A 24,324-nucleotide genomic window follows, 5' to 3' on the forward strand; every position below is an offset into this window, starting at 1 on the left:
ATTTATTTAAAATTCCTTCATTTAAGACCAAATGTTTCCAAGAAAGCAATTTTGATCCTTCATAACTTTTATACAGGTCTTCCCGGAGATAAAAAAAAAAAGTGTTTGAATGCAATACGTTATTAGTGTACTTTCTTTTGTAAATTCGCCAGGTATGTTTACTTCCCATTTATTTTTTTCTGACTCATTTTTACCTGTAGTCTGCATTAGTAGAAAAAAGATACTGTATCTGTAGTATTCTTACGTTGTCAAATTGGGATTGTATCTTTTTTTCCCAAAGTGATCCGCATGACACGACGTAAAGAAATATGTAAATGCAGCACTTTTCCTCCTTTGACGTTAGGTTCTCGTTTAAAAAAACAATGCAGGTGTAACTAAAAATGTTGAATATGGTATAATAGTTCATTGGTTTCGATAAATTCAATAATACATGAAAAAAGTACATTATAGATTCATTAAACAAAACCACCTGGAGTCAATTTCAACCTAATGTCTCGATCTTAAATCAGTTTTGATCATTAAATATCCTAAAATGGTGAATTTTGTGTTTTAATGACACATAAGCGATGATAAAAAAAATAAAATGAACATTTTTCACGTATGTACTGTGGTATTTAAAACAGATCTTAATCTCATTCGTCGTGAAAAAGTATATAAAATAAATTTCAAAGCTTGTGTTAAATAAGGTTGGCCACCTCGAACCCTTCTTTGTGGAACTCAATTACGTCATGTGCATACTTACTCTGGAATGAACTGAATGCCAAATCAGTTTTGATCAGGATTAACGGTGCAAAAATTTGACGGATGGGTGTTCCTTCAACAGTACCTTACGAAGCCACTAGAGGCCCCCATAACCATATATTGTTTCAAAACACGAACAGTGACATATAGTAGATACCAGGGTTTCTTCAACTTGATCCCCAAACAGAAAAAATGTTATCATATCTTGCCTTAAAGTTTAGATAAAAAGTATATATTGTATTAGATGGAGAAAACATAGTCATCAAAAATTCACTGAAATGGAAACATTTTAGTCTCTGGAGCAGAGAAAAACACAATGTATTCAACACTTTTATTAATACAAAACAACAGGATATATAAAGAAAATTTCACTCTTGTGTCCTGGGGGAGTTCTATTGCGCTAAATTTCATTAGCTGCGAAAGTGGCATGTTTTTTGAAATAACAAAACAAAAACTCCCTTTGTCCCGTTCTGGCTTCATAAACAAAAAAAAAAATGCTGTAAAACAAACTAAAAATACACAAAACGACTAATAAAAGTGTTCCCCAGCCTCAAACCCCAAGCCCACCCTTTTCTTATAGAAGCGGGTTAAAAAGCTACAAACATAAATAAAGAAAAGCACATTTTTCTTGGCTTTTTTCACAATTACACAGCTTGTAGAGAGTCCATCCAGTGTCCACTTTTCCTTCCCGTGATTCTGTAGGTGAGAAGACAAACCCAAAAAATAGAACATACAAAAAACAAGACACTGTGATACGATGTGTGTGGAGAGAGGAGTGGAAAAAAAAAGGGGGGGGGCGGGACTCCTGTGTGTGATGGGTTAAGGGTCCTTGGTGGGCAGGCAAGAGGGGTGTCTTTAGTCTGTAAAAGTCTGTCCTCACTGCGGGAAAGGAACTGCGAGGTTGTAAGGGGAGCAAGGAAGTTCATCTTGGATCGTGGTTAGGTCAACACACAATCTAGAGACGTCTAGGTGGTTCTCTCCTCCCCGTCTGTCTCCTGCTTGGTCCGGCGCAGATTGCTCTTCATTTTCACAAACTCAGGAGTGTTCTCCTGCTCCTCCTCGTTCTTCTGTTGCTCCAGCTCCAGCTGCAATGAAGCGTACGTTCCATCAAACGTGGACCCGGTGGAACAATTTAACATGCATTATAACAGACACCATGATGTCATATGTATTTTTGGGCTGGCAAAAACTAACTGCATCACTCACAAACCCTTGCATATTATTTGACCAGGGCAGAGCAATCGAGAAAATAAAATGACTTGAATGTGTGAAGAAGAGTAAATCGAAAAGGGTACATTTATTCCAAAATTCTTATATACTGTAGTAAAGATCATTGAGGGGCTGGCTAATTATTTGACTTCTTTGTCTCAGATTAATGGCACAGATGTGCTCTTTTGATGAAAAATGTATTATCAGTATTTTATGCATAGTTTTGGCTAATCAAAATAAGAAAAAAAAAAACATGCAATGGATTAAAGATAGAACACAATAAAACACTTATCCAGAGGAAAAACATCATTCAAGCTATCTGGTAGTAAAACAAGTGCTGTAGCTGTTGTATACATTTTAAGCTAGCACCTATGCGCAATGTTGTTTACATTCACGCGCAGTTCCATAAATGTGTATTTGCGGATAATATACAGTATATAACAGTGAGTACTGTTAAATTTTGTGTCAACATGTTGCCGAACCATTTGTTTTCAAACTGTTGTTTAAAGACGTAGAGCACCACAACATATTTGCTAATTAGCGTTAGCATTGAGCTAGCCAGGCTTTTCTCTTGACAGTTGTTTGGGTGTTCTATGAACGACAAGTGCTGTATTTTAGGTGCCATGAGTTTTTATATTTTATACACGCCCTGGGTCACGAATGACGTATGTTGCTATGCATTTTCGAGCTGCGAGTGCATGAAGGGCTATCATGTGCTTTAACGGCGGTCCCCGGCGGTCAGTCGGGACTGCTACAGCCATAATTACATATGTAACGGTCGTTTTGCATAAACAAAGTGTAGTTCTCTTTGTCTTATTTTTTTTGTCAGTGAACTGGGAATGGCATTAAAGAACTTGAAGCCTCTCCGGCCAAATGACAGGTTGTATCTGGAAAAATTCACTAGTGGGGTCACTGGAATCTCAAGGCACCACTGTACAGTATTTTTGGATTGCTTTGCAGTATTTCATTTTTTTAAAATGCCTGGAAATATTGCAGCCGTTACCTGCTCCAATTTCTGTTGTCGTTTCATGAGTTCAATCTCCAAGTCGCTCCGCTTCTTGTGTGCCTCCTGCTCCTCCTTCTGAGCCTTGAGGACTTGCTCCCTCTTTCTCTTCTCCAGAACCTTTTGGAGTTCTGGTTTGTTCTGAGGAGCCAGGCCCCTGTGTGGACAAACAAACGCAAACCAGCCTGTTACAAGCAAGTAATAACAACAAGTGCCAATCAAATGATGCGCAGCAGATGAGCATGACCTCATTCCTCTTTCTCAGTGTTTTGGATTAAAAACAAGGCAATGGTGTTTTCGTAAGTTTTGATTTTAAGCCAATTGCGCCAAATTCTCCGGTCTGCGGACAAGATGGCTGCCAGCACTGGAACTGACCTGAGGGGAAAGAAGGATGAAATCATAGCCTGCTTGCCATTACTTTTTCCAAATGCCGTAGAGACAAGTCAGAGGAAGAGGGTTTGCGCATTCTTGGAGGTGGGGGGATGTCAGTGCAGGATAGAAGTGCTTTTCAAGCTCTTTCAGGATAAAATTTCAAACTTTGTAGGGCCACTCGCTATGGTCCAGCACCAAATTTAGCGAGATTTACATTTCTTTTAACTCCAATGGGAATTGGACACAAACAAATTTGTTCAAGGGTTGGATTGTCATCATAAAACTTCAAAAGTGTGCATAAGTGGAAATTGAAAACACATGAATGGACAAACTTGTGCTCTCAAGGGCCAGGTTTGATTTTTAAAACAGACTGATGGGCCAGATCACTAGCAGACGACTTGAAAAGGGTACGTAAAATAGTTCAATTGTTACTCATTCTTATTCTTTTTACTCGATCATTCATATTTCATTTAATCATAATTAATAACCAATTCTTTATAAAATGAAAAAAAATCTAAACTTTTGGGGTTGACTGAGTTTATGAAGATATTGCATGTGCGGTTAGCGCAAGCCGGGGAGGTTCACGCAACTCATGGGCGTGTGCTGCCAATGTCTAAAGACTCATCGGGGACATTTAGTGTGAGCGTGTCCCTCGCGGCGATACCAAATGTGATGTCATCCTGCAAAAACGCAGAAAACTTTGTGGGCTGAGGAAGATTGGAGTGAAGCTAAGATGGAAATGGATTAGCATGAAAAGGATCAGCAGAGGCCTGGTAAAATACACTCTCATGCAATGTCACTCACACATATACACACTCAAAAATGCCCTCATGCACACTCACAATAATTAATACTCTTGACACTCTCACACGTAAGCTCAAACACTCCCTTAAAAAAAAACGCACACACGTAGTATCACAAACATACTCTCAGTCAAGCTCTCATACAAAAATACAAACTCTCACACAGTCTTGAAACACTCTCACAGTCTCCCAACACAGTCATACACTCTCTCACACGCTCACTAAATCACTCCTATGCACTCTCACAATCTCTCTTTAGCTTGCTCTCACGTGGTCTAACAATCTCTCATAAAAAACTCATACACTCCTATAGGTCTCTCATACACAATCTCACAGTATGTCTCACACGAGCAATCGCTGTCACACTTGTAAAAACTCTTTTGTCTATCACACACACCCCGACCCCACACATACATACTCTCACATCTATCCAAATCCTCTCTCAAAGCCTCGCCCTCCACACACATACAAAAGAGCCAGAGAAGGAGTAAGACAACTCTAACTGTGCAGAATATTTTCAACACAACAACCCACCCCGGCCGTCTCCTCTCCGTCCTTCCTTAGTCTTAGTCTAAAGTCTGGCCGCTTTAATTAAATGTATCACTGAGTCTTGAATATTACATAACCGTGCTCACAATGTTCCCAGATGCCGTGGGAGTTTTTTTTTTCTCTCCCGCCAACGTGATTACTTAAGTGAAGTGTGTGTGTGTGTGTGTGTGTGTCCGTGAGCGCGCGTGTATTGTCTTGTTTAGCATTTACTGGCCTTGAGCAGGCAGTTGCAGTTCAGAGTTGTCTAAGATACGGGTGGCCATTTGACCACATTCTTAATATATTATGGGGGGGGGGGTCAATTAATTCAACTGAAATTGCTGTTTTCTGTATGTTCTGTACTCCTGTTTCCACTCTACTGTCGTGTTGATCGTAACGGCAAACTAGTCTTTATTAAATACACTGACCTGACTGTGATGGTCAGTTCCCATGACAACAATATGGTAAACAACCAAAACACTCAAGGACTTTGGCGTTTCATGCAATTTAACCACTGCTCACTCCTCCCCCTCTGTTTTACCAGAACAAGCAGTTAGCGGGTGGCTACTTGTCTAAAAAAAAATAAAAATAAATAAATGCATTCTTGCCAGGATCCCCCCCAAAAAACTGTAAAATCACCCGTTGTATTTTCCCACTTACTTTTAGGCAGCACTTCATCACAAAGCCACCAAATTATAATTGTCAATTAGTGTAGCAGATCTGTGTATGAGGCGCATGCAGCAGATAAATACAAATCCTTCCCACCATAATGCCAAACGTTTCATCTGCTTATCAGAACCCAACGCTGATAACGCCGCGCTAATCTGTGCTTCCAACACAGCCGCTCTGCTTATCTCTTAGTTTTGACATGTTAGCGTTTGTTTTGTCCAGCCGTGGCTTGAAAATTGTGATTTATTGCCTAGCTTAGCAAGCCATGGATGGAGAATAATCAGCATTGGGGCACCATCTTGCAAAAGTGAAAAACAAATACATAATTCAGTAAAATTTCCCCATTGTGGATCGAATAAAACTTAGTCCAACTCCCACTTTGACTTCCACCTTGAAATGTTTTCATTTTTAAGCTCCAACAACGCTGTTGCCATGTAAATAAAACCGTTTCCATCCCTTTTTTTTTTTTTCATGTAGGAGATCAAGGTCACAGAGAGCGTAGCGCCTGCTCAAAGATGCTTACGCCATTCTCCTCCCTAGCGTGTGGACAAAAGTTTCCATAATTACAAAGCCTTCTGGCCCGGTCGCCATGCGCAGTGGACGCCCCTCCAACGTTTGTTCAAAAACATTTTCTTAAAATTGCTCAGCGTGCGTGTGCGCACCGGCAGAGAAAGGCCCTCAGCTGCAACTGTTTTGTAATCTTGATTACATAACGTGCCTTTTCATGCAACAGTCTATCCATCCATGCATCCACCCCACCAGCCCTCTCATGGCCGTGACTAATCCGCTACCCCCCCGCCCCAAAAAAAATGCTATATTCCTCATACATTTCCAGCATGCTGCAGCAGACGTTTTCCGAATGTTTGTAAACAAAAGATGCCATCAGGGCATTTTCGGGAAGCAGAAAATGATCGACCACTGCTTTTGTACGGAAACCAATTATAAATAAAAAAATTGGGGGGGTTGTTGCGTTGAGGTTTTAATTCGCCACTTCATCAAAGATCATGTTAACTGTATGTCTGAATTTCCCGCTTGTCTATTTTTGAATCAACTTAACATACGTGTTGAAATATAAACCATAACTGGCATTCCGTTTTCCTTGGAAGCAATTGACCTCCCGTGACATCATCGCGACTGACGTTTCAAACTATGGCACTAGAGAATATAACATCCCCAATTTCTCAGCCGCTTAACTTTTTTTTTTTTTTCCTCACTCCTGTGATGTAACATCTGTCGCTATTTATAGGTCTGACACAAAGATGCCAGCCGCTCCGTCCTGCCAGGGAAACGCGCCAGTGCAGATGTGATGATCTCGTCACGCTGACCACATGACCTGCTTGGCCCCCCCCCCGTGTACGCCGTTCCATGCGAGCTTCTTTTGCGTAACGCAGCTGTGACACACTTGTGCACTTCAGTTTTATGTAAGAGCAGCTATGCAGGATTCGTGCCTTGCGCTTTACATAATACTGCCGCTGGAGGTTGGATGTCGCGTTGAAGACACCTAACAGGACGACCCCCCCCCCTCCATCTGACCAAGGACGTCTCTTGATGATTACATTACCTCAGCCTCCATCAGAGGAGGCCAGACTAAGATGACGTGTGTGACAGGCTTTTTAAAACCTCTCAAGTCATACAGTTGGAATGAGATTGGGCGGGGTAATAAGGAATTAAAATAAAATCTCCATCAGCTCTCCCACTTCATTGCAATGTTTAGAAGGAGATGTTTTATGAGTTTTATGAATATTTGACCGGATAATGACAATTATGTCAAAAATCTTCTTTACAATAAATGTTCAAAGCACCCCCACCAGTCTAAACATGGCATTCGGAATAAGATCGGGAGTGTTTGTGGAATATAAATTAAAAGCAATAAATGTAAAGCAAACCCCACTCATTTGTATCCATCTCAGGGGGCGGGCATTTTGCCGACTGAAAATGACATCACAGTGGGGCTCAGGTAACAACCAATCACGGCTCTGTGCTTGAGTTGATTGGGATAAACTAAAAATCTGTCAAACCATAACCAAACATAATAATTAATCATCAATCAATCATTATTAACTGCCATTGACGGGTATAGAAGCAAAAAAGTACATTCATCCATGAAAGTCCTCCCCCCAAAAATTGGCGATCAAAAGCAGTGATCACTGAAAAGAGGAAATAAAACCGAAAGCAACAAGAGTGAGTGAGAAGGCTTCAACACCTGACACATTGACCGACCTCTTTTGGTTCATAAGCAGCTCCCTGTGCAGGTCCTGATGGTTGCGGGAGTTCTTGACCGGGTTGATCAACTTCTTGGGTTTGATGAGCTGATCGCAGTCACCCTCCAGATAGTCGGGCTCGGCCATGACACTCCTCCCTGGAGACAGCGACAGACCGGGGTCACGCGAATCTGAACGCAGACACAAGACCACAGGCCAATCGTGTGAGATGGGACATTTAAATATGAGTGGGAATGGAAATGGAGCCTCGCACAATCGAAAAATATCACCGCAGTTTTGCATGTCATCGTAATTAGGTTTACATAATTGTTCCCAGTCAACATTTATTCCTTGGGCTGTTTTTATGAAGTCATGCTCGGGATTATGTTGAATAATGGTGATGGACTTCTTACATAACCGGAGTGAGGAGAACATGTCGATGAAGAACGAGCCGCACATGCAATTCGACAAATGAGATGGACGAATGCACCCGCTTACTGTCGCTTTTTTTTTTTTTTTTTGCACATTTGCATTACTGGCCACACTGTAAACAAATCATTTGGGTAATAGTTGATATTTCTGGAGCTGAGAAAGCATACTATATAGTCGACAATCTGTGCAGCCAAAAGACAACAATTGTAAGCAGCTATTAGATAAACAAGAAGAAACCACCCAGCATGTTCAAGTGCTTTCATGCAGACATTCAAATTCTGAACGTTACGTTGACATGTTGAGATTTTGAACAGAAATGAGGAATTTCACACTTATTCACTTCTACATGAGTCGGACATGAATCAAGCATAATATTCAATCACAATTCATTTCAAGTCAGAAATTTATCAAACCTAACATCCAGCCATTAATTTATTTAATTAGTCCCATAAAAATCCTATGATTTGACTTGTGTTTCATATTTCCAAAAAGGGATGACTCATAAAAAAAAAATCTTGGGAAAGAGTAACAATGACATTTTATCATGTAAATATTAATGTTAAAGCACTTCTACGTTTGTTTAATATACATTACTGAAACATAAAAAATGTGATTTTGATCATGTAAAATTTGTTGAGCAGTTTCACACCTCACGTCCATCCATCAATCAGGTGTAAAGTTTAGAATAAATAAGAGCACATGCCGAGACTTATCAACCTTTTCACAACAGGACCTTGCGATTGCGATTAAAACATGAACTAAATCAATTTGGAAGACAGTCCAGCCCACTACAACCATTCACAACAGTGCAAATAAAGTCACACTTTCTTAACTCACCCTGCAGATGAGGAAAGACGGGATATCTGAACATTGTCGCCATGGCTTCAATTTAGGTTTGTTTGTCAAGAGGAAAAAAAAGCACAATTTAAAACTAGCTGTCCTGTTTTTTTTTTTTTTTTTAAATATCTAAATCAGTTTGTGCTTTGTCCTGTATGCACAGCTATCTGCATCAAAGCAGAGCCAGTCACATTCAATGTCTGTTTTATAGCTGTGCTTCCACACATACAAACACGCGCGCGCACACACACTGCCGCCCGCCCTGCTTCGACTCCCTCCCACTTCTGTTCAATTTGCATCGCTTTAAAAGAAAATGATACAATTTGGTCTCCTAATGAGGACGTTGCTGTTTTTCCACAAAAATTTCTGAATACCCCATGTCCAAGTATTCAGCCTGGGGGTGGATTTGCTTCCTCAAAATCCAAACATTAACAACGGCATCACTCCTGCGGCTGGGTGTAATTGAGACAAAGCGCCACTAGAGGTCGACATCCCCGCATAGGCGGCAGGCGAGCGTGGCATGTTACATAACAAAGGTGCCTGGGATAAACATGGCGTGTGAGTGGTTGATTTCAAGAGGAGACGCTGCACGTGAGGCGATGCTGCTGATGTCTATTTACAATACAGTCAAATTCCTCGTTTGTCACCGTTTAAAAATGATTTTTCATGAAACCGACACAATTACTTATGAACCGTAAACCAGTGGTGTCCTGTCTTTTTCAGTACGCAAGCTACTTATGAAATGAGCTACATACTTTATTTATTTAGTTAAAATATACTTGGAATTTTACTAATTAACTAATTAATGGCAAGAAAATCCGTAATTAATAATTTTTTTTCTCCTACTTTTTTGTGAAGCTTTTAAAAGGTATTTACTTGAATAATATCTTGGAATTAATGTAAAAATCACCAAATATGAAGTGTATTTCAAATCAAATACTGTTCTAATACCATATTTAATTCATTCAATGACCAATCTACTCTTAAATCAAACCAGCATTTCCTAATGAACTTGAGATGCAATTTATCCGTTCCTGACTCCCAAAAACACATTTTTTTTAGGCGTTTTTGTGTTTGTAGAAACAAATGCAACTTGCAACTCTCTAATCTCGTTGCACACTTGAGTACAATGACAATAAAGGGATTTCTATTCTATTCAATGTGTTGGGATTTCTCTTCATTATAAATCAACGTGAAAAGCCGAGATTCACGGCCCAACCTTCTTACAAACAGTTGTGCTTTCTGATCTTAGTTTGGCGCATATTGTGGGTGGTGGTGTTGAGGTTGGTAATCCTTGCTAAACTAATCCTAAAGGGTATTCAAATTTAGAGCGTCTAGTTGTCACCACTTCCGCATCGATGTTGGCGATAATTCCATTCCTCAAAATTTCCAGTGAAACGGCCTGAAATCCCGTACGGAGGGATGTACGTTGATGAGCCGAGGGTCTGTAAAAGGGTGGAGAGGGTTGGGGTTGGGGGGGGGGGGGTTCTAGGTCTGCATGCGAACCCACGCATGCTGTGCACATCAAAGGTGGGTTTTGTTCATGCCACTAGCAGGGGGCGGAGGCTTTCAAAGGCTGGCAGTGTTGTCGAAGTGTCCGTTAGCTTAACACATGTGCTCCGACTTCCTGCGCGGCCCCAGGCTGAGGGGAAGTGACATAGCGAGTTCAAAGGGGTCCTTGCAACCTCAAATTGGAGACCTGCTTCACTTGCGCCCTTAACCGCTGCTGCCTTGAAATATTCTATTTACTGTCACTTCTGGTTCCATTTAGTGTTATACAGAAGTGGCAGCTGTTAACGCTGCGCTACGCAGTATTTTGCCCCAAAATATCTTCACAATAGCCTTTTAATTTGATCTTTTATGACTCACACATTTTTAAAAATGCCAGATTAACACTTGAGCTTTTCACAATGAGACTAGAGTTAGATCCTAATTCAGACTAGAATCAGGTTTGAATTTCCTACGCCCTGTCCCGGCGACCAGAAATTTGAGTGGTGAAGAGTACTGAGATCGGACTTGGACTTGAAAAGCGACGCGCAAATGGCTTTCTTCCTACTCCAAAGCCAAGACATTTTTCAGTTGCAGGAGGCAGTAGTGATTAGAAATGGCAAATTCTGCAGAGTGCAGGTTTAAAACCATGTAAAGACAGTGGTCCTCAAACGTTTTAACTTAATTAAAAAAAATACTTTTCTTCTCCATTGTACCACTACCAACACTAAAATGTCGTAGTGCAGAAGGGTGTTCAGCAAAAAAACTCGCAGAGATGAGGATCCAATGCGTTCACATCCAATGTCATTTTTAGTCGAGTCACCTTTCAAAGACATTAAAGCTGCAAGCGTCTTGGATTATGACACTAAAAGCTTGGCACGTCCAGCCACTGGGACGAGGGCCAACTATTTTGTGTCAAACCCTTTCAGCTGGAAAGGTCCCACTGATTTTCTTTTTTTTACCACAGAATGGGTTGCTTCAGTGGTCATCCTTAGGATTCATGACGAAGCATCTCCATCCCACACTGTGCGCTCTCCAAAACAACGCCTGCTAGTTAGCTTCCTTCTAGACCAATGAACACCACATGATTCATCCCCACCAAGCGTGTCCCTAAGCGACTGGGCTGTTTAATGACGCCAGAGTTGGAGTTGACTGTAAAACCAAACACACAATAAAAACAAACACACACATTGTGTATTCAAATCCAAAACATGATTTGTTTTGAAAACATCGCTAGCGCTAATGCTAAAGTCAATGGAGAATTCCATTCAAATGCTAGCCGGTCATTAGCATCAATTTTGGAAGTGGGAGTCCTTCAAAAAACAAATATTCCCACACAACCGCTGAGGAAATACATTCACACAGGTAAGACAATACTACTAAGGCACAAATCCTTCCCAATTTGTAAAAAGCGAGTTAGATTAATAGAGTTCAATTGCAACTTTCTTCTCTTCACATTTCAAGCGTGTACTCCATCCACGCACGTCACCACACTGGCCCGAGAGGGACAAAATGTTCATCAACAGCCAGTATTTGTTTTTTGTTTTTTTCAATTTCTATTATTTTAGTGTATTCTTATTATATATTTTTTATTTATTTTATACATAGTTATTGTATAATAATTATTTGTATTCTTAGTTATATTACAAAAGATTCATTGTACATTTTTATGGTTTCAATGCTGCAAAGTTCTATAAAAAAAATTTCTTACACGGCTTATCCCGCTCATGGGTCAACAGGGAAGCTCTCCCAGTGGACATAAGAGGCGGATTTTACACCGGACTGATCGTGTCCAGACTAAGTATTTTCACTTTCAACACCTCTATGCGTCTTTGTGTTCTCCCAATGTCCTGCTTTGGGACAACACTCAATGCTGTTCCGGGAATCCCATTACAAGACTTTTGTTTATTGCGCTTGGGAACCAACACACTCTCCCATCCCCAGGCAACACACACAAGCAAGACAGAAAATGCAATGAGCCTTCCAAAAGAATTCTGTGAGCTTTGTCTTGAAGGGAAAAAAGTAAAGCGTTTATAAGGACACTAAATGAAAAGCATTCAGGCATTAAATGAGAGTGAAGTTTGGGGGGGAAAAGAGTAAAACTGGGTCAGACAGTCACCGGGAAGTGGAAAAGGGAGTTGGCCAAGACACATTTCCACTGTTTACTTCAAAACTTCTTTGCCATCCACGTAGCCTGCACTGACTATCTCACATACTAAAAATCATCCATCCGATCAATCGAGGGACAAAACACCCTAATCAGCTTTTAACGAGAGACAGTTTGAGGAAACAAAAGGATTGTTTTAGGAAGTAAATGAATGAATGACTGAACAGGCAAGTGCGGTTGACAGGCGCCGTGATCGTGCCAACTGATATCACCCCGGACCGTTCTCTAATCACCAACTTCCTGATTCACCAGCGCCAAATGCAAAACGAGGAATTCAACAAAGGTTTTTGAGGGTTCCCTTAAATCCCCGCTTCTCCTCACGGGGTTGCAGGAGCCTGTCCTAGTGTCGTCGGGGAGTAGGCGGGGGACACCCTGAACTGGTTGCCGGCCAATCGCAGGGCACACAGAGACGGACGACCACCCGCGCTCACACTCATACTTGGGGCAATTTAGAGTGTTCGGTCAACCTGCCATTCATGTTTTTGGAATGTGGGAGGAAACCGGAGTACCCGGAGAAAACCCACACAGCCACATGGAGAACATGCAAACTCCACACAGGAAGGCCGGAGCCAGAATCGAACCCACGACCTCTGCACTGTGAGGCCATCATGCTAACTAGTCGTCCACTGTGCCGCCTTCATTGCGAAGATAATCTCAAATTAAATCTGAATCGCAATTCAATTTTTTCCTTCGTTTCTATTAGTTTTTTTGTTCGAAAATCTGAAAGCCACACAACTGATTTCCCCGCTCACACTACGAACAGACACGGACAGCAAGGAGATTGGGTAACAGCCGGTCCTCTTCCCCATCTGACCCCTCTCCCCTGTGCGGCACGGTGATGTGAACGACGCAAGTCCTTTTCAGAGCTCGCCACACAGTGTTGGTTAATCTCTTGTCGACTGGGTGCTGCTGACCACGCCCATTCTGTCATCAACACGACAGGATGCGTCCTCCACAGGAAGGCATATAGAGGTCACGCTCGCAAAACATACGGGTCGGCATCTCGCTGTTTGTGTTCTTTCTTGAGGCCTCGACAGAAGCTTTACGATCGTCTTCGATCTCACTCGCCTCGGGTTTCCAGTTAAAAGCACTGCGTCAAAACTAAAGAGGTAACAAGAACCCTCATGTATGCACAAAATATGTCCCATTTAAATCCTCTTGCACACCCTCTTAAAAATATTCAATCAAATCCAGACTGTCTATTCGACTCACAGATGGGAGCTCCGTCCCTCAGGGGAAATGGCATCATCCCCTAAAGCAATCCCCTACACCCCTTTTCTCTCTCGTCACGCGCGCACACACCCTTGTGTTACAAGCCGGACGGATCCGGGTACGCGCCCAGCAGCGACCATTCAGCCATAAACAGGAGAGGCCCTAATTAAAGCACACAGATAGCTAGATGGGCTTTTAACTGACAGCTGTAGGGAGAGTGGCTTGAGAGCGTGTGACTGAGAGATTGAGAGAAAGTGTGACAGAAAGAACTGCTTGTGGAGTGGGAGCTAGTAGTAACAATGAGCTCACTTCCTGTACAGGCCGCAAGTGCGACGCGCACGCTCCACGCAGTGACAACGCAGATTAATCACAGCGGAGACTCGCGGTGACGTACTTGGGCAAATTTACAAACAATGGTACTTCACTCACCCTCAGGAAATAAAGTTGTGCTAATGTGCGCAAAGACAGAAGGAGCTAATTAGATAAGGAAAATAAACACAGACGGCAAAGTAGAAATGGGATGGACATTAGAACAGATTTGAGCTGCACTATGAAACATTTTTGGACTGTAATTCTGACAATCACAAATAAAGATTGAGCTTTGCGTGATTGAAAAACAATTCCAATGAAAATGCATAAAGTGCAGGTACTAGTGTTGTCCACTTGAGGTTGATCTTCGCGTTCTAGACCACTGGTGAGAATTTGGCCCGCGACCTCATTCTATGTGGCCCGCAAAGGGCAAATCATGTGCGTCAGCTTCTTTTCTTCACTTTTAACAGATATTGCCATTATTTGTTACCAATCCACCCCTTTTAAAATAAATTGAAGAATTGTTGAACAAACAATTACTGACTGGCTTCTGATTTCAAAACTACGATGTGGTCCGTCCACAAAAATGAGTTTGACACCCCCGTTCTAGACTGTAGTATCTGTGCCATTGAGAGTGTGCAGCTTTAAAAGGCGGGGCTTGGCCCGGTGAGTGACGCGTATGCCAGCAAATCAGAGTGTAGTTGCACATCGATTCAAAATTGTAGACATTCTTGGTCTTTTATGTCGTTTCGTCCTTAATCAATTTCTTTCCATACACAGTGGTATTTGTCTGTCGTAACATTAGTCCATGGCGAAAAATGATGGCGACAGATAATTTGTGTTAAATGCATTATCTTGTTTGCCGGACTCTGTGGTTGTTGTCAATTATCTCTGGTTAATTTTTCTCTTTTTATGTGCCTTATAAGACTGCATGATTCGAAGCAATTTTGATCTCAACCGCAGATGACTTTTAGCTCGCTCTATTATGTCTTTTTAGGTCATGTCGTAACGCGTGAAGTTTGAAACAAGTAACAAGACTATTATAATCAAGTAAGGAGCGTTTCCAAATGTAGGCGATAATCGTGCACTCGTTGGGAAAAATAAATTGGAAAAATACTTAACTCATTCACTACCAGCCAAGTAAAAAAAATAAAAATTATCTTTGACGTCTTTAGCCGTCAATGGCAGTGAATGAGTTAAATGTGGTACAGATATCTATAAGACATTCAGTAAAAGTACAAGGCCATTTTTCCCCAACAAATGCTGAATATCTCACCTTTTCTTAATCGATATGTGGCACCTCGCTTTGATCTACTGCACAGCGTGGGTGAGGAATAACAAGAGAAGAGAGAGCGGGTGGTTTCGATTTTGTTGTACTTCCTGTGCATTGAGACTTCGATGGGACGCCCCCCCCCCTCTCCCACACTGTGATGATGTCACCAGGGAGATGCAGGGTTATGGGAATTTACAACCAGGGTTTTAGGTCATAAAACATAAAATGTGCAACCATGCGAGCGCACAAGGACAGCACAGCGGCAAAGATTGCGAGGCATGTACGCTTTGTGATATCATACGCGCTGTTTTTCCACCACATGGCACAAACCACTCTCGAGGCCTTTTATCTGCTCACCATCAGACACCAGGATTTTATTTTATTTTATTTTATTTTTATTTTTTATTTTTTGGGGTGGCCGTCTCATGGCCAGAATGAATCATCGGCTGAGTTGCCTGTAGAAAATAGAAACAAGCTTCATAGTAATCAGATAAAAATACATTTTTTTCCAGTTTGCTGTGTGACACATCACGTCACTTTGGCAACCATGTTTTTTTTTTTCTTTTGCAAGATTTTTAAAAGGAAAACCTCTACAGTTGTACAAATAAGTTTTTTCCCTTTGTGTGTGTGCGTGTGCGTGTGTGTACATAAAGATACCATCAGAGCTAAATTGTGTCCTGGCTGCTCTCTGTAGACAACTGTAATAAAAAAAGATCTGAATGCATGCCAGAAAGTGAGCGGCGTCTCGCTTTTGCGTGAAGGGACTCTACTGAGCACAACTGCGTATCTCCATTTGATGCTGTTATCTGGCGAACACATTTCTGATTAATAAGTTTATGTAATTAACCAATTTAAAAGTGCAAATGCAGCTGTGTCCATCCTTGACCACTTGCCAGGTGTACGTTCTAACTCTAACATTTTTAGTGAAAATGAACAAAAGAAATAAAACATTAACAAGGTTTATTCATTTACATTTTTTTTTCCAAGTTCGGCGGGCCGGATTAAAACGTTTAACAGGCTCAATGTGGCCCTCGGGCCGTAGTTTGCCTACGCCTGTTTCAGAAGTTCAAACAAACAAACATTCTGTCTTTTACAGACTTTTCTCTCCTGGCTCTCTGCCTTGTGCCAACTTTTTTTTCTACACAGGGATTTTGCTTAAACTTTTTGAGTTATTTGAATCATCATTTTAGCCATATTTCCATTGATTATATTATTATTGTCCTCCAAAATAAAAATGTAGGCTAATATTTCATTAAAAAAAAAATCTTAAAAATGTTTTTACAGACATTCTAATTTTTGCAAAATTCTGCCACAAAAATCTGCTATTTTAGACTGTAACAATCACAAAAAAAGTCCACAAAATCCCAGAGGAACTGACAAATTGGTCAGCCCTAGCACGATTGCTTTGTTTTCCCCACGTAGCCCCGACATCACGGTGTGCTGCGGCCACACGTCCAGCCCTCCCGGAGCTCGAGGCAGATTACAGAATGAATGGAGTCAATTGAAAAGGCAAAGACGCCGCGTCGAGTCACGCTGGAGGAATGTGATGAACCTGCAAAGTGATTGTCACACAACGATACGGCCATCCAATCACGTCTCTCGCTGCTTTTGCGCACGTGTATGCAAGGGGCAGGCACTTTTCTTTCAAAAGGTTCAAATCCAAATGCTTACTCAAAACAAATATTCAACACGTGCCGCGTGGAGATGGGGGGCGGGGGGTGATGTAGCGTACAATGCGAGGTCACACCTGTCAATGCAAATGGCTCTATTGCTGCCTCACAGCTGAGCGGGACAAATGTTCCTATATGTACGATACATATGCAGGCCTGGTGGGAACATGTGTCTCGCACGTGTGCACACAAAGTCACGGCCACTTATTCTCTACTCTACCATTGAGCCTCCTACTTTATGACACTATAGATTGAAACGGCACTGACGCAGACAGGAAGGGGCTATAGACGGTCCTGAAGGCGGCAGAAAAGATTGTGAGTTGCCCTCTGACCTCCCTGATGGACATCTACACCTCTCGCTGCCTCAGGAGAGAAAATAACATCATCACGACAGCGCTCATCCTGTTTTCAATTCATTTTGTTTCACTTGTTGCCATCCGGCAGGCGCTACAGAAGCTTTAAAGCAGGGGTGTCAAACTCCAGTCCTCGAGGGCCGGTGTCCTGCATGTTTTCCATCTCTCCCAGCTGCAATCCACCTGATTCAAATGAGCAGGATACTTATCAGGCTTCTTCAGAGCTTGCTGATGAGCTGATCATTTGAATCAGGTGGGTTGCAGCCGGGAGAGATTGAAAGCATGCAGGAAAGCGGCCCTCCAGGACTGGATCTTGACACCCCTGCTTTAAAGTATCAGTCCAGCAAAGATGATCCATTTTTTACTTAAAAGCTCAGTTTAAATACTTTTTGATCAGGAAACTTTAATTGGTTAATTTTTTTAGCCACTCATTTTGGAGAAATTAGGAAATAAGTGACAACGTAAAAACCGCAGACTTTTAATGAGGAATATGGCCACGTCCTCCTCCGCTCTCTCCATGTTTTGCTCAAGTCATTAAAGGGACAGCTTACAAACTCGCCAATGGAAATTATTGTACTTTCAATCTTTTGACACCAGAATTCATGTGCACATTTCTATCTATGACCACTGCAACATATCAAAACTCTCCGTGGATGATTTAAATGAGTCCATGCCCGCCTCATAGCCGCTATCGTCCGCATTTTCCGGACTACAAGGCACACCTGTATATAAGCAGCAGCAACTCTTTTTTTGTAAAAATAAAAAAAAAAAATAAAAAACGATAAGCCGCATCAGGCTATAAGCCACAGTTTTCTATGTTGAAAAAAAAAAATTGTCGTTTACTGCATGTACAGAACGATTTTGTACTGTGAATGCACAGTTGTGTACCTTACACAACTTTGCTAATTGAAACAGAACAGACCCAAGAGACAAAAAAGTAACAACAATAAATAATAATAAAAATTAAAAAAATAAATAAATAAAATAATTTAAAAAATCTAGATTTTTTTTATTTATTTCTGAACCATAGAGCGCCCCCTACCAGTGAAAGAAAAATCCACAGAAAAGCCGCACCATTCAATTAGCCGCATGGTTCAAAATCTAGGGAAAAAGTAGCAGCTTATAGTATAAATACGGTAAGTGCCAATGTTAACGTCAATGACGCGTCCCTTTAAAGCCTGCCCCCAAAAAATAAATGAAAATAAATAAATAAATCAAGACAGTTTCTTTCTTCGAGCCAAAACTACTCCAAACTGTCACATGAACCTCAAACATGCAATCAGGATACACGCTGCAAATGCTGATGAAATGTGCCGCAATTTGTTTTCTTTTGTCTGTATTTACAAGCTTGTGGCGATGGCGTTGTTTCGCTTGTGATTTATTTCTTTTTTAAATCATTTAAATTCGGCAGACTAGTTAACACATCTCCTTGTTGAATGACAAAATGAGAAGACATTTATTTTCTCTTCACAGGAACTTCAAAAGGCCCTATTACCCTTTCCGCGGTTAACTGTACAACCCGTAAAGGTTTCACGAGGGGGATTATTTAAACGTCCATGACTTCTCATGGGGGGGAAAAAATCTGAACAGATTGTGTTGGCCATCAGGGGTTCCTCTGTACCCCAAAATGCATGAAGCAAGTTGCATCCGGTTGTGCACTGTCAAGTCGGGTTTGATGAAAAAAAAAAAAAAGAAAAAAAAAGTCTTTGTTAAGTCTGTTCCACTTCTACATTGAAAGCTTTGTGCGCTACTAAAGTGTTCGCCCCCCCCCCCCCCCCTCATGGCTGGGCGGGAGGAGGGAGGGGGGCGGGTGGGGGGCGTCACGCCTCCCTCCTCGCTTTACATTGGCTGAGCCAAGCGGGGACCTCGGATCTTATTGGCTGCACCGGCGCGCACCGGGGAGGATTTGGGAGGTTCTCCTTTGTTTACATGCTGGCTGGGAAAACCCAATAACAACTGTTACCTTGGGCAACCAGACGAGCCACAGTTATCCGCACGAGAGCGCGCGCACACACACACTTACACACAAAAGTGGCGTCCAAATCAACTGTCTTTGTTCTCTGCGATTCATGACGCTAAATATGGCATCCATATGCATATTTTTAGTGAGTACGGCAAACAATTGTTTGGTTAATTCATTGAGCAGTCAAACACCCAACTGAAGTTGACTTCAGGCTGTAACAGAAGGAAGTGTCTCTGTTCCTAGTTGTGTTTAGAACAAGATCATATATCTTGATTCAGGCTAACAAAGAGCTTAATTCAATCCACATGAACCTCGACGCTCAATCTCGTTTTACTTGAACCTCCCGGGCTGGAAAGGAGCTTGGACGTTGTCATCCGTCCTCAAGGGCCGCTGCAAAGTGGCCTCGCACACTAATGGATCCATATCGTGATTGAAGGCTCGCAATGGTCGAGCTCAATCAATGGGGTTCTTTGTGAATGCTACGTCAATAGGTGTGCGTGTTTTCGTCTCAATATTCAATGCTTATCTTATCTCATTTATGAGTGAATCAACATACGTGGCCGAACAAACACACTGACTCGGCATGACTGACTTTTACATGCCGCACACGCACTGAAAAGTCAATACTTGAATTGTGATATTATAATCTAAAGCCACAGGGCAAACGTGAAGCGAGCCTTTGTCCTGTTGTGTCACGCATGTTTACTTTGTGTCCTAAAAGTTCATTCATAAGGCAAAACTGAATATACAGACAACAGCGGCAGTGCGAAAACACAAAAACAACTTAAGATTTCAATAAACGGCTGTAGCATGACGCTAATCCAATAGTGACGACGATATGGTATTAAATGTATGAAAAACAATTAAAAAAAAAAGCACATCGCACATCTGCTCTTAATCTAAAAAATTGTGTCATAATAAAACATTAATTTTCAACAAAGTAGGCCACGTCGTTCTTTGATGATCATGCATGTGGTTGATAAGAACTTTCCTCAACAGCGAGACGGCGTTCGCACAATAACAACAATGCGATTTTCCAACCACATCATTTTAACAATGTCATTTTCAAAGTTTTGCCACAGGACAGTCTGATTCTCGGAAATAAACAATCAAGAAATTTTTTTTTTTTTTTTAAATCTCATTTTCCACTGCACCTATGTTGTTGTCGTGGACGCAGTAATGTATCATTGAGAATTCTGAAAGAATTGTCGGAAATTATTTAAAATTACCCTCATGTACACTGCATGTTTTAAGAGACAAGGAGGATTTTTTTTTCAATTATCATGTGTGTCATGGTTCTATTTTCTTTACCGCTTCATATTGTCGGTGAGGTGAAGCCCATTCCAACTGACTTTGGGCACCAATTGTTGGGCATTTGGACACATTAAGCACATTTAGAGCTGGGCAATTAATTGAACATTTCAGATGAAAATTTCCGTCTAGGATGTTTTTTTTAAAGCATGTTAGCAGTCGTTCAGAACAAGTTATGGCGTTTGGTTGATATTTAATTTTTTTCCATGTTCATTTTTGACAGTAAACTTCAGCTACAGCGAGGAGTAAAAATAAATAAACCGCCTCAAGCCACTTTTGTGAAGAATTGTCTCCTATCTGGTAAACAATCTAGTTACCACATGCTAAATTTTTGCTCACAAGTCAAAGCAAAGATGGGTCGCGCGAAGGCTTTCATCTCGAAAAACTTGTAAATTGACTTTATTGCTGTAGACTTTCTGTGCCCTGAAAGTGTATTTGAGCGCTTAATTTTCCCACTTAAATGTTTAAGATCATCAAAGAAATGGACAAAGATCACCCAAGTAAACATAAAATGCCATTTTTAAATTGGCGGAGGGCTTATCCAAAGCTAGTTGACCCCCTTGTTAAATCATGACTTTATGTGGCTAATGACTTTAATTAATTTTCACTGACCACACCCAAACCTGATTACATGACAAAAAGTTTATGCTTAATTTATTTAATTTCATTCCCCCAAGTGGGTGCCCTAAAATAAAATCATCTGCATCCAGACATAGATGATTTTGGCCAAAAGATCTAAAAAATCTGCAACAAAATGCCATGACGCACAGAAATTCAAGCACAGGTGAGTAATAAAGTAATCGGCATGAAATAATTCTGGTAAAGGTTACAAGTAATTTCTCAATCTTTAGGACTCCTGCGAATCACGGTGAGAAACGTTATCCACAAATTGAGGCAGCACGGAACAGGAGTGGTCAGCCTCCAAAAATGACCCCAACAGCACAGCAACATATCATTCGGGAGGTCAAAAACGATCCAAGAACAACATTTAAAGAGTTGCTGGCCTCCCTCACCTCGGTCTAATGTCGGTGTTCTTGACTTAAACAGTGAGGACGAGATAGTAAAAACGACATGCATGGCAAGTTCCGAGGCGAAAACCACTGCTGACAAAACAGAACTTAAAGGCACATCACCAGTCAAACACGGTGGTGGTCGCGTGTGGTCTGAGGTTGCTTTGCTAATTCAGGACCTGGATAACTTACTGTCATCGAGGGAACCGTGAATTGTGCTCTTTTCCCATATGAGGGAGCACGTTTGAATTGAGAGCATTTTCGGTTGAGCAACATGACAATGATCCAATTTTTTTTTCTCTTAACTCATTCACTGCTGGCATAGGTAAAATAAATGGACTTTTTGACGTATTTACCCGTCAATGGGAGTGAATGAGTTTTAATTACAGTCTTCAATAATATTTATCATTTGTTTGATTATGGGAAATAATTAAGTGTGACAAACATGCAGGAAAATTAGAATTCAGGAACAGGGCAAACACTTTTTAAACAACATTGGATGTCAATAGTCAATGAAATTCATTGACTTCCATCTGGCGTTAACGATGTATATCCAATCCATCAGTTGCATTGGGAGATATTCGATACATATCTTTTCATCTCCAAATGTCCAATTTCGTATGTTGATACAAATGGGGCATTTATCTGATGATCACCCATACACATCCGATCAAAAGCCAAATACGCTCTCCGGGCCAGTGGGGAAGAGTGCTTGATTTAGCAAATTTGCAGTAATTTAATTGATTTTACATTTAACTTTGCTTTAATCTTACTTGTAACATTAAGCATAACATGGGACATTTGTGGTGATAGTAATGATTCAGCATACGCTTGCACAACACACACACGTCCATAGTTGCTTCGGGAAACACAGCATGTGATTTTTTTTTTGTTGTTTTTTTTTTAGGACTTGAGGTCTGCTTTATCCGCATATACGTCACGGCACGGAAGCGTCCTGTTCGCATTAGAAGTTGCATTTGTACGAGTACATAAAAAATAATAATAATAATAATAAATTGGATTTCACCAAAAAAAATGAATCTCAATTAGGCAGTGGCCCCGCAGTTTGAAAATCGATTTGAAATTGTGGGATTGCATAAAATGCAGCTCACGACATCATAGTACTACAAGGCATTCTTTGAAATGCACCAACAAGGCCTGCGCACTAAACTCCAAAATCTCAAGTGGTGTAAGTCTTGAGGATCAGCACATTCTGCTGACTCACACACTTTCAACCCACAGACAGACCGGCACGACTGTTTTCAGATAATACCATCAACACACACACACACACAAACCCGCGGTCACCCCTCGTGGACACACACCCAAATCCTTACCCAAATACCTTGCTTTTTCTAGGTCAAAAACACACATTGCCAACTCGGTAATGATACATCCCAAGAAATGACCCAGAACCACTAATGGACATGTATGACTGTCAAGAATGGAAAGCGAGGGTATTTCATTGACATTGGAATTCCTTCGAGCGCAGTAACCAGACGAGCATTCCAGTTGTAACGTTCGAACAAAAAAACGCCGTGACAGCATCCACCCTTACAGGAAACAAGAGACGGAAAGAAAAGAGAGGGGAGGGGGTTCAAAGATCAGAAAACAGATGTAAATCCTTTAGCAAACGCCACTGCAAATGGCTAACACATGTTAGGGCGCCTTCAACTCACAGCCTGCTAGGACAGCTCCTCAACAGCACAGGACCGGACAGGACAGCTGTCACTTGCGGGTGTCACACACACCTGAGCCCTTTGGAAAGTTGGCACAAGTTGCACTTTCATCAACTCCAGCAAAAAGTCGTTCTGAAAAGTGGCCCATTTGACCCCAAATTTGTACATAACACACTTTGGTTAAACTTTGACTACAAAGTGTGTGTATACGCGTGTACTTTAACAGACCTGTTGCAACACAATTGCACAACACTCCTGGACCGATGACAGCACAAATGTGCGATGCATACCTATCATATAATTTTATTTACCCTGAAAGACAATCTTCATAACTAGTCATTCATTCTCAGACATCTTCATGAATCATAAAGACATTTGCACTTAAAAGCTATAAAAGGCAGGATACGGTAAAAGAGTGCTTCAGTGATGTACACGACTTCTATGCGTTCATCCATGCAAATAGATCAGTTCGTGAGACACATGACGAAAGTATACGAACGAACGTACGTGCAGTAAGCGTGTTTTTGTGTGTGTAAACTACACGTCATGTTTCATCTTCTCCTGTCCCGTTTGCTGACTGCCGCTCCACAACACAAGGAGAACAAAAGAGTTTGTATTTTGGAATTAGCCCTCATTTTTTCCGTTTCTTCTCTTACTCTTATGTTCACGCAACGCTGAATGACCTCCCTGTGTCCCCCACAAAAAAAAAAACACCCACCCCTGACGCTCAATCACAACCGGCCTGCTTTTGTTACAGGACGCTCATGAACGCAACCTCAAGCCAGCACGAGACCCAGACATGCACGCACACACACATTAATAGAGACACACACTCACCACAAAGTCAAACGGCGACACCACTTCTTCTTCTAGCTGTGTACAAAAAAAGTGGTGAAACCGTCAAAAGGAGCGCATCTCACGGTCGCGAATTGGCTTCGAGGTGTGTCTTCGTCTTTTGGAAACTGCTCAACTGCTCCATACGTACACTCAGCCGGGAACCACACGATATGTAAATTTCAGAGCTGTGGGAGGGGCCAAGTGACGTCACAAGAGCGACTCCCCTTCCTCTCCTCACAAGCAGTGGTGGGATGTGA

The 24,324-nt window shown here is 41.5% G+C and overlaps 1 protein-coding gene across 4 annotated transcripts; it reads right to left on the minus strand.

Annotated features, from left to right (window-relative positions):
* Positions 1–1,058: 1,058 nt before the first annotated feature.
* Positions 1,059–24,265, minus strand: fam107b (family with sequence similarity 107 member B). 4 transcript variants are annotated; one of them, XM_088298898.1, is made up of 4 exons: positions 24,068–24,265; positions 7,546–7,684; positions 2,954–3,110; positions 1,059–1,826 (listed from the first exon to the last, which is right to left on the minus strand). In XM_088298898.1, exons 2-4 carry the CDS (start codon positions 7,671–7,673, stop codon positions 1,707–1,709), a joined length of 405 nt encoding a protein of 134 aa, XP_088155024.1. In that variant the 5' UTR covers positions 7,674–7,684; positions 24,068–24,265; the 3' UTR covers positions 1,059–1,706. The 4 variants fall into 4 exon arrangements, with proteins under 4 accessions (XP_088155024.1, XP_088155023.1, XP_088155022.1 ...); XM_088298897.1 differs by having other exon boundaries at positions 7,546–7,717; positions 24,068–24,262; XM_088298896.1 differs by lacking the exon at positions 24,068–24,265 and adding an exon at positions 8,796–8,992.
* Between the last annotated feature and the right edge of the window lie 59 nt (positions 24,266–24,324).

Source organism: Idiotropiscis lumnitzeri, chromosome 6, assembly GCF_059441095.1.
Source record: "Idiotropiscis lumnitzeri isolate Australia: NSW breed Sydney's pygmy pipehorse chromosome 6, RoL_Ilum_1.0, whole genome shotgun sequence".
Taxonomy (NCBI): domain Eukaryota; kingdom Metazoa; phylum Chordata; class Actinopteri; order Syngnathiformes; family Syngnathidae; genus Idiotropiscis; species Idiotropiscis lumnitzeri.

What these genes read in the sequence shown, in the direction of transcription:
- fam107b (XM_088298895.1), bottom strand. Translation starts at nt 8,838, where the DNA reads ATGGCGACAATGTTCAGATATCCCGTCTTTCCTCATCTGCAGG. An exon ending in CGTCTTTCCTCATCTGCAGG is followed by an intron (nt 7,718 to 8,795) that starts GTGAGTTAAGAA and finishes GTCTGCGTTCAG; the next exon opens with ATTCGCGTGACCCCGGTCTG. An exon ending in GACAACAGAAATTGGAGCAG is followed by an intron (nt 1,827 to 2,953) that starts GTAACGGCTGCA and finishes GCTTCATTGCAG; the next exon opens with CTGGAGCTGGAGCAACAGAA.